This window comes from Gracilinanus agilis, chromosome 2 (assembly GCF_016433145.1).
Source record: "Gracilinanus agilis isolate LMUSP501 chromosome 2, AgileGrace, whole genome shotgun sequence".
NCBI lineage: Eukaryota > Metazoa > Chordata > Mammalia > Didelphimorphia > Didelphidae > Gracilinanus > Gracilinanus agilis.
Window position 1 is genome coordinate 556,709,205 of NC_058131.1, and position 11,491 is coordinate 556,720,695.

General features: G+C 36.1%; 1 protein-coding gene across 1 annotated transcript; it reads left to right on the forward strand.

Annotated features, from left to right (window-relative positions):
- The first annotated feature begins 5,632 nt into the window (after nt 1-5,632).
- LOC123234148 (olfactory receptor 11G2-like) lies at nt 5,633-6,583 on the forward strand. Its single transcript, XM_044660089.1, has one exon. The coding sequence runs from the start codon at nt 5,633-5,635 to the stop codon at nt 6,581-6,583; it is 951 nt and encodes a 316-aa protein (XP_044516024.1).
- Nucleotides 6,584-11,491: the final 4,908 nt, after the last annotated feature.

Below are 11,491 nucleotides of genomic sequence, written 5' to 3' on the forward strand. Positions count from 1 at the left end.
TGCCCAGGTCTCCCTGAAGTGCTCTGGAAGTCTAAGAGCTACTCCTCTGCCGCCTGCCACTACTATCTCTGATTCAAGTCTCTGCAGAGAGAGTGATGTATAAAAATCTTTCAAACCTCCCCTTTTCCCCCAACCTCCCAACATGAGTTTCCAGCCTGTCCTTGCCATTTTCAGTAGGGCAACAAAGCATGCAAAAAAAAAAAAAAAACACTGCACTATTCAGGCCCAAACCACCCCCTTCTAGTTTTCAAGCCATTAAAAAAAAAAGAAAAAGAAAAAAGAAAACAAAAGCTGACTCTAGGCTCCTGGTTAAGACAGCAGCTACTGAAGGTTTTTTCGCAAGGAGAGCAGACAGGCCAAAATCAGTGGATTTGAGGGTTTTTTTTCCATCCTGACCCAAAACACCAAGAGAAGCCAGTCCTTCAAATTCACATACCCTATTATTCTCCTTCAAAGTTTTGCCCTTAAAGAAGAGGGCACAGAAGAATACTTTTCCAAGCCTCCTAGCTAACTCTCAAAAAAGGTTTTTTTTTTCTCTCTTTGACTTCAAGTAATTTTCTTTAGTTTGGCCATTGAGCTAGCTTTATTTAAGGAGTAAACTTCTTAAAAAGCATGGCTCACTCTATGAAAGAACAGTTTTTTTTCTTACTACTGTTCTTGGGTGCACTGGTTCTTGTATCTAGCTTGAATAATCCTGAGATTCAGAGGGGACATTCATCAACCCCCTCACTATTTTGGTCTGCCCAGCCTCTGCAACATACCCATTATGGGATTTGCCCACACACTACCCAGTGTGTGTGTGGGGACCCCCAAAGCTGTGACAAAAAGAAATGCAAATGGTTGAAAATATGGGGAAGGGGAAGTAACCTTTAATGAGATATGGAAGCTTATTGATGTTAACTTTTTGAGGTTTTTTCCCCTCCATGATAGTGAAGAAATCTATTGGAATTGGAGAAAAGGATTTTTGAATTCACTGTCTGTACCCTGTCATTGCTTATTGTATTTTGATGATTGCTTTAAGAGTTAATTTTGTTTTTTAAGTTCATATATTAATCTAATCCATACTATTCTGTTACATTGAATCATTTTAAGCTACTGTGTTTTTGCCTATTAGATATATGCTGCTATATGATCTTTGTACCTTTCCCCTATAACTGTACCAAAGAAAATACCATTTTAAAAGCCCATGAACAACTAGCATAAACCCTTTTTTAAGTGGAAAAAAACATAACTCCTTATGTATGTTGGATTTGTCACCTTATCCATTGAGGTCACATATTGCTCATACAACCTTTTCTTTCATTTTGCCTTTGTTAATTGTCACATGGATGATGATAGACGGGCTCCATCAAAACTGGTTACAACATGTATGCAACCTTTGAAGAGTTTAATGTGCTAAATATCTCAATTGATTTTTTTAACCCTTGTACTTTGGTGTATTGTCTCATAGGTGGAAGATTGGTAAGGGTGGGTAATGGGGGTCAAGTGACTTGCCCAGGGTCACACAGCTGGGAAGTAGCTGAGGATCTCAATTGATTTTAAGGGGTCTTCAGAAATTATTTTTTAGATATCTAGTAGCTTCTGAAATGATTATATATATTAAAAAGAATGTTGAATTAAAGGTAGAGAAGAAAATAGAAGTTCCTGCCAGAAAAGTTTTATATATAAAGCATGAAGTCAAAAGTAGCTTCTGCATGAATGATATTTTAACTCTTTAGTTTAATCTGCTTCTACCAGAACAATGTAGATTCTTGGTGATGGTTTTAGACCCCAAAAAGGTTTTCATCAACAGTACAGAAATTTTTTTTTTCTAGGCTCTTCTGCCAAATTTTGAAATAATGGCAGTAATAGACTTTGTTTACAATATCTTTGCCAAGCTTGAAAGATTTGCTACATCTGTAGAACTTGTGACAAGTATCCATGAGTTCATAGATTTTTTAAATGTCACACAAGTGGCTATATAGAGACTCATGTGAATCCTATTTAACTGTTTGTTTGTTTGCTATTATCATTAACTGGGCTATTGTGAATTTTGGGAATTTTAGTACTTTCTTTTAATGTGCATTATCTGCTATATTACTGTTTTATAAAAGTTTTACTTTGTGAAAATCATTTGCACTCACACAGTGGTTCATGCCCAAGTTAAAAAGGAAATTAATCTCATTTTTGGGTGAGAAGCTTTTGTATTCTACCTCTCCTTGGCTGACAGAGTGTGTCACTAATTGTAAGCTATATATTTTTGATTTTTAAAACATTTTTACTATTGTTTTTCATCCTGCATGTGCAATACAATATTTGGGTTTTATTTTTGATCTCCTTTTTTTTAATTTGAAGTACATGTTACCAGTACTAAAAAGGTTCTTTTGATTTTACACTGGGGTAATTTTTAAAAATTTGGAAAGTTTACAAAGAGTTTTAAATGGCTGACAGAGGATTTTATTTGATCCTGGAAGTGAAAGAAAGAAACTCACTTTAGGATAGAGGTTTTGAGGTAAAGGAGTGATATGTTCAGACCTTAGCTTTAGAAAAAACTGGGTGAAAGAACTTGTGTGGGGAGAGACTTGAATCAGGAAAATCAGATAGAAGGTTAATGAAGGAGACCTGAAAAGAGGTCATGAGGGCCTGAACTAGGAAATCAAGTACTCAAGTCCAGTGCCAAAAACTTCAATGTAAACTAGGCAAAGGAAAATATAGGAGGGGAGAATATGGAAAATATGGCTTAAGGGTAAACAATGAGAAAATTCACACATTACACAGAAGCCTCATTCTCATATATCATGAAAACTTTATTCAAGAAAAGTGTTGGGAGATCCTGGACATGGATGGCACTGATTAACATCAGAAATGTATCAGCTAACATAAAATTATTCATTATTATTGTGAAAAGACTTGCACAGAGTAGGTATTCAACTGATATACTTCCCTAATTAAAATCACATTATAATCATTCTGGAGATTGGACCCCAGGGAGAGCAAGTATTCAAGGAAAGAAAACAATTTGGCATGATTTGTCTCCTGGCACTGTTCTTCTTGAGCTAACAAATTAATCCCTCAGGAAGAAGGTTTGAGGGAGGTGTATAAAATGGAGTGTGACCATAATCTGATATTCTCTCCCTCCTCTAGCAAAAACTCTAGGAGATCTTCACATCACTGCCATTCCCCTCTTGATCCTTTGCTTTCTTTCCTTCATAATCTCAGTGATACAAGGAGAACAGGATATGGGAATGAGGATCATGAAATGCCTTACCTTGTCCTGGGAAATAAAAGGGTATGGCCAATTATTGAACCTGATAAAAAATAATGAAGATGCATCCTCCTCTCCAGTCTTTCACTCTTAGCTTCCCTATTGGCCAATTTGTTATTCCAGGTATGTGGTGTTCTTCTAACCCTGCTCCAATAATCAAATCCCTCCCACATACAATATTTAGCTCTTCCACATCCCCATCAGCCCTTTAGGGACTATCAAAGGGGCCAATCTCTGCATCCTAAAACTTGGGGAAAATAAAACATGCTATCACCACCACCATGACTCTAGCTCTTTATGTCCTGCAATTTGTAACCATTTGGCTATATTCCCTCTCTCCAGGACCCAAAAATAAGAATGCATTTAATTTCATTTTCTTTACAATGAAAATTACCTCCCCTTCCTCTTCTTTTCCTCCTCTTCCTAGGGGAAATAAACATGGATTTGGTGTCAAAGCATAGGTTTGGAGGTTAGCTGGTTTTTTCCCACTGTCTTTGGGCAATGTATCTCAACTCTCTGAATGCTTCATTACTTCAGGTGTAAAATGAGGAAGCTGGATTTAGTAGTCACTAGGAATCCTCTAAACATGCTCTTTTTTCTTCTTCATCATCTTCACCCTATCTTCTTTTTCCTTTTCCTTTCTCCATTCCTCATTCCCCTGTTGGATGCCAGAACCTCATCATTTCATCCTCTTCCTTGGTCATTAGCTCCTTTACCTGTTCCCCAAAATTATAATTGAAAAGAGAGAAGATTCTGGGCTACAAATGTTCTTAGAATCCATCCATTGTCACTCTGGCCATGCTTAGTATTCAGAGCCAGAAACTAATTGACTGATAGTAAATAAGGAGTATGTTGAGTAGATATAATTCCAACATATAGTGATAGATTGAATCTGAGCAACCATTTATTTCTTATGGAAGTCCAGCTGCTGTTGTGTTAATCTTTGTCTTCTTGTTCTTAATTAGCAACTTCCACTGATGGTACCTTCTTCACTTGGGAACAAGGTATCCATTCTGCCTTCTCAGCTACCTTTACTGCTATTGGTATAGTTAGCAGCAACTGAAATGGACTTTCCCAGGCAGATTGTATTCCTCCTACTCTATTGAAATTCTTAATATAATTAAGAATTAATTAAACTCAACAAAGAAGATCACCTAAAGGAAGGTGCCAGGAAACAAATCATTCCAGAGCTGAGTCTTGAAGGAAGATTTGAGTGGGTATTATCAACCTTAGAGGAAATCTATCACAGACGAATAATCTTTGAAGCTACAGGCTGGTAAGAAAGGAAAAGGCATAATCAAGGAATGCCAAGTAGAATACATGTTTTAGACTTAGAGGAAGAAACTCCTCTCTTCAGGGACTTTGATGGCTACCACTAGGGGGATAGGCAGAGTCAGAAATAACAAAGATCTTTAGGGTTTCTAAGTTTATGCCTTTTCAAAACAAAAAACCTATTTGTCAGAAGGATCACAGGAGGTAAAATATAGCAGTACCTGAGTGGAGAGTACTCATAGAACCCCATTCTGCTGATAGTATGAAAACATTTTGGAAGCTTTTCTCTGTCTCAGAAAGAAATAAATTAGTTTCTATTAAGTACCTACAATGTGCCACTCTCTGTAGTAAGTGTTATACCTGGAGAAGAGCAGCAAGTGGAAGGTACTAGGACTTTGCTTCAGTAAGGATTGTTTTATTCCATCAAAAAAAGCCTAGATAAAGTGAATATGGAGGTGACATAAAATTGTTCCCACTGCTTCTAATCCTGGAAAAATGCATGCCTTGCTATAAGAAGAAAGGTAAAAATATTAATAATAACAATTTAAAGTAAATGATTTAGAAAAGTAGCAATTGAAATGAATGTCACTAGTGACAATATTCAAATGAGACAAAGGTTCAGGCAATCTTTTCCCCTGACTTTCAGGAACTGTAGCTCTGTAGCTTCTTATATAATGACAATGGCAGACCTTTATACAGACTTTCCAGGAGGCTTAGTGCTGATTAAACTTTAATAGCTTAAAATTTTGCTAAAGATATTGGGACAGTGCCTAACAATTTTAAGTTTTAGTAGTACTAAATATATACCATTTCATTGGACTGCCAAAGAGCCCTAAACCTGGAGTTATTATTATCCCAAAATTCCTGATGAAAAAAACTGAGGCTTTAAAAAGTTGAGTGATTTGCTTCTTTCCTCAAAAGGTAAGTTTCAGAGGAGTATAAAAAACTCTTATCTTCCTAGTTCCATTTCCAGCATAATGTCCACTGTAACACATTGCCTCTCTAGAGACTGAAACTTCTTTTCCAATCTATTGATCTATGTATCAATAAACCTTTTTATTTATCAATAAAAACAAATGTTGTGTTTTGTTTTGTTTTGTTTTAACTTACAGGGAAATGAATAGCTATAGCATCTACAACATCTCCAGTAATATTGCTGGTTTCATTCTCCTTGGGTTCCCCTGTCATAGAGAGAACCAGATCCTCCTCTTCTCATTGTTCTTCATCATTTACATTCTAACACTTTTGTGGAATGGAGCCATCATCTGTGCAGTAGTCTGGGATCAAAAGCTCCAAACCCCAATGTATGTACTACTGGCCAACTTCTCCTTCTTAGAAATTTGGTATGTTACTACCATCATCCCTAATATGTTGGTGAACATCCTCTCTGAGACAAAAATCATCTCCTTCTCTGGCTGTTTCATTCAGTTCTACTTCTTCTTCTCTTTTGGCGTCACAGAATGCTTTTTTCTAGCAATTATGGCATTTGACAGATATTTAGCCATCTGCCGGCCTCTGCACTATCCAACCATCATGACAGAACGTCTCTGCACCAACTTGATGATCAGCTGCTGGCTTCTTGGCTTCTTCTGGTTCCTGGTCCCCATAATTATCATCTCTCAAATGTCCTTTTGTGACCCAAAGATCATTGATCATTTTGTATGTGACCCTGGGCCACTGCTAGCTCTCATGTGTACTCCAGCTCCTATGATGGAGCTCACTTGTTCCACTTTGAGTTGTCTGAATCTCTTTGCTCCTTTTGGATTCATCATGGGATCTTATGCCCTTGTGCTAAGAGCTGTGCTAAGAGTCCCTTCAGTAGCAGGTCGTCGAAAAGCCTTCTCCACTTGTGGTTCCCACTTAGCTGTGGTGTCACTATTCTATGGATCTGTGATGGTGATGTATGTGAAGCCAGCTTCAGGGAATGACTCTGGGACCCAAAAGATTGTGACTCTCTTTTATTCTGTTGTCACCCCATTCTTAAACCCTATGATCTATAGCCTTAGGAACAGGGAAATGAAGGAAGCCCTGAGGAAAGTTCTGGGGAGAAGAGAATTAGCGTCTTAACATAAGAGACTTTTGAGAGACCACCTATTTAACAGTCTTTTTAGATGGAAAACAAGAAAAATTAAGTTCTTTGCATTCATAATTATTAAACTTCAATGACCATGTAATCTCATTAATTTTCTAAGCATGAATCTATGAGTATATACAGAATAATTTCATTAGATTTGTGAGGTTATGGGCAAGCAAAAAACTATTAGGAATCAGAATCATAGTATCACAGATTTAGAATAAAATAATTAATCAAAGACCAGTTAGCTTAAATCCCTCATTTTATACATGAGACCACTGAGGACCAGAGAGATTGATTTATTTAGTATTACACATGAGATCTGGGAGATGTGAGATACATTTGAGATTTAAATACAAGACTTCTGACTCCAAATGTGGCATGCTTTCCATAATGCCTTCATTGTCCCCTGAATAGACAGAGAGATAAGAATAAGGACTGGACCAGTGATTCCAGTGAAATGAGGAACCTGTTTAGAAGGAAACTCTTTTTGTCGATGTAGATCAGCACTTTGCAACTTTTAACCAGAGAGAATTGCCTAGAATACTTGCCTAGGAGCACATAATTATTATAGGAACTGAAGCCAGTCTTCCTAGCTTTGAGGCTGGGTCGTTATCCAATAGACCACATTATTTCTCAATCTTCTGACTATAGCAGTCAATTGAGGTTTTAGGGTTAAAGAAGACATAAAACACTAAACATTTTCAGCAAAAGTATTGCAAATAAAAATATATTTTCTTGGCCTTAATGGGAAAGAATGCTGTGCCCACATCAGGATATATAATGTCTCCCTACTTTAAAATGGTATAATGTCTTTAGAAAAGCAAATATGTTGATTTGCTTTGCTTAATTAACTAAGCTTCTCTCTTAGGGTATCACTGTGATACCACAGTTTCTTTTTTTAAGAAAATAAAATGTTTTTTTTAAATAAAAGGGAATACTTCTCCTCAAACTCCACTATTCCCACAAAGAAATATAAAAGACTTAGAAAAAGAAATCAATTATGAAACCTGCATTCTATTTCCACCTATGTCAGCAGATATAGGTCCTTGGAAAAAAATCTGTTTCTCAGTTTCTTCATATTTAAAGGAAAACCTTGAACTTTATAATGACCAAAATTCCTTCTAACACTATGATTCTATTGCTTATTTTGTTTCCCATTCTATATCTAGAATGAGTTAAAGGAATTATTTGCTCAGGAACATAGTAAGAAAAAAACTGATTAAAAATATAATTAATGTTAAAGTAAGTTTAGATAAATTAATGTTCAACATATGCACAAAGAAATGTGAAAGAGAAACTAAAATTTAGGAAGATAGCATTAATCTTGAAGAGTATAGTGTTGGCAAGCAACCATAATATTTCATCACATGTCCATCAGTTCCATGGTCAGGAAATAAACCTGTTTAGATAGACCACTTTAGACAAATAGAATTATTCACTGTGCAAATTCTTGTTTTTAAACATGGAAATGAAAGGAAATTTTGTCTAAGGGCTAAGTATTCTGGTGCCAAAATTCAGAAATCAGAATCTTGTTTAGAGAGTCCCAAATAAGGATCCAGTCTCCTATATTGGTGCTGTGATTGTGCCTAACCCTTTAAGAATAGAGAACTGAAAAAAAAAAAGAATAGAGAACTGGGGGATCCATGAAAGCAAAGCAATTTTGCTATGAGAATGGAATGATTACAATAATCACTTAGGAGACATTCCCAGGAGAACATTGAATCTTGAGGGGGAGAACTAGTTAGGATAAGATGGAAAATTCTCCCCTGATACAATCTGCATTTTGAACCCTTATAATAGACTTGATTCTTTAATAGAGAGAGACTTAAAGGTTGCCATGAGATTCATCATTTCTCCATGACTTGTGGATGAGGTTCAGTCCTGAGACAAACTTGCCAAATAGCATCTCAGATCATCTCTGTGTCTTCTTTCTTTCCACTCCTCAGCCATCTGTTGCCTAGAATTTTATGTGCTCTTGAGTTCAATCAGTATTTCAGTGTGAGAAGCATGTTTTTTGAAATCAAGAAAGCAATCTCCAAATCTTTCTGAGGGAATGGAATTTGAAAATAGATCTATATAGGAATGAATCTGTGTTTGGATTCTTTCTCTGTCTTTTTACTGTCTGGCTATAAAGAAATAATTCTTTGTGTGGATTCATGAACTATATACATGATTTTGTCAACCAAATATGAGAATCACCTTTCCTAGGGATGGAGTAAAAAGGCCATAGCAATGATAGAAACGTGAGCAAGGTAGAATATTCAGTCTCTGAATTTTGGCATTCTAATGTATTTAAAGACATCCCAAAATAGGAAAACCAACATCATGAAAACACAGAAACTAGAAATGTGTACTCTAAGAAGGAAATAAGAATCAGGTTGTAAGGACAAGGATTCTAAAGGATGGCAATTATACCATTTCTTAAGGTCAGGTAAGTATTTCATTGATACAGCAGTAGGCCAGACCCTCAGATAAAGAAAGCAACCAAATCTCAGAATGCCATTTCCTTGGTAAGTAGAGTACTTGATGATTCCTTGAAGGAATATTGCATTTTTTCTTTGTATATATAAAGCCTAGCAAAGGATTTTGTACATGGTAAATGCATATCTTACTCATATTTGTTATTTCTATTTTTACTATTGTTCCTGCTTTTTCTGGGATCACAAAAGTCCTGATTCTGTTTACTTTCTCTATTGAGCCAAGTACTGAGCCATACTTGAAAGGATCTAATCTATATTAAATATAGGTTAAATAGATAGCTTACTAAAGGAGCATTTCTGAGGCCCAGGTAAGCTCCCTTGCCCCTAAAATACCTTTCTACTTCAGTTCCACTATCTGCAGTTTTAAGCATGAGTGCCATTCCTTAGGAATGGGGGCTTTATGCAACCTTCCCTTCATGAAGTAACACATTCTATGGCTCAGGCATTGGGAGAGATTCCTCCATAAAAATACTAAGGGGAAAAGTAAAGATTAACTATCTTTTTGCCCAAAGTGATGGAATAATTGTTTTCCTGCAACTTTGGACCTTTGTTTCTCATTATTGGTCATCCACTGCAAGGTGAATAGTCCCAGAACTTCTGCCAATTTTCTTAGCTAATTATCTTCTGATCACGTTTTTTCACCCTCCTTTCATTCAGCCCCTTGTCCTGATTAACAGTCTCTGATTTAAAGTTTCTAACTCTTAGAGCACTGTAAACTTATATGACATTTGGCATAGGCTACATGATCTTATGAAGAAAGTTTTAGTGAGTTTTCCTCTTCAGTTAAGGGTCAGACCAGAAAACTTCTGAAGCTTCTTCCAAATCTAAGCTTCTCCCCACATATATTCTCATACTTTCATTCCTTACATGGAAACCAATTTCTGCCTTTTGATATTTCCCCCCTCTTTTTTTATCCTCTTTTCATCTGTTGCCTAGGACTATCTCTCACCTGTATCCCATTCCTACTTCTCATTCTACCTAAATCTAGTGCATGGTGGTAGGACTGGTGGTAGAAAGTGGAGAGAAGAGATTTAAATATCCAATGCCATTCATCCACTGCCACTGGTTTCCCAAACTGCAAAGCAGCATTCCATATCATCTTCTTAACATTCAACCATCTTGTTCTTTTCTGCAGATTTTTTATTTTCATCTCAGATCCTAAGAACAAAGGCCTATCAGTCAGAGTCTGTTTTCTTCTGAAATACAGTTAAATTGAAATTTCATCTTTTGTGTACAAAAACCAATTTTGTCTTTTCTGACAAGATCTAAGTACAAAAAAGAAAAAATGGAGGAAAAATGGTCATAGGAAAGATCCTTTTTACATTCTATTTCCCTTGTCCTTTGCAATTTAAACAATAAAGCTCTAAGAAATTCTTAAAGAGCTACCTGTATGCTTAAGAGGCAAGTAGTTAGGGGAAAACTTGTGAGAGCAAATTCAAATCTGCCATAGTCTAGTAAAGAAAAAGGAAAACATAATTAAAGGTAATAGGTACTTGAAGAGCATATGAGACTGAACAAACCAACCCCTAAGACCTATAGCAGTAGAGAAAAAATCAATAACAGAAAAAAGAAGTAAGGAAGAGAATTTACTGGCAGGAAAACCTGTTCTTCCTTGGTCTCACTGAATGACCTGAATCTCTGCCCTTACCATTCACCTCTACCATTTCATAGTTTCCCATGTCTACCCAATACATAAATCATATCAAACCCTTCTTAAGTTTCTGTCTCTGGGCCATAGAAAGGACCAATAGAAGTAGATCTCAGGTTGTAGAAGAGAAGGAAGGGAAAGTCCAGGATCATGCTGTGTTCATGTTGTAGATATGGAGAAAATAAGAAGAAAAAATAGATTTTAAATTGAGAAGGAATTTAAATAACATTCAGTCTAATGCTTTTTCTTTTAAAAATAAGGAAACTGAAGCCCAGGATAATCTAATTTTAAGCTGAGGTTCTACAACTCTAAATACCACACTTTCCCCACTATATGAATGTGTTCCTAAAATCCCACGTTTTAACTCCAAGCAACAATTTATCATAGAAACATATTGCACAGGATGATTAGGTTTTATGCTAATGTGTTATATGTCAGAGGTGAAATGAAAGAGGAAAGCAGAAGACAGTGAAAATAGGGCAAAAGATGACATAAGTAGAGATAGAAATGATATAAATATACATGAAATGGAAATAGAAATAAGGATGAAGATGATATAGATGGGGAAGAGATGGAGATAAGAATAGAAATTAAAATATATAAATACAATTTTAGATCATGTGGAAAATTAATATTGAACTGTGATGTTATATGAAATCATTTCCCCCTTAACATTCCTGTGATCAGGCTGAAATAGCTTGCAGTCATACTTGAGGCTACTCCCAAGTTTCTCCTCACCCCAGGCTATGGTTGGAACTTTCCTTCTTTTG

Coding starts and splice junctions, on each gene's coding strand:
- LOC123234148 (XM_044660089.1), top strand. CDS start 5,633: ATGAATAGCTATAGCATCTACAACATCTCCAGTAATATTGCTGGTTTC.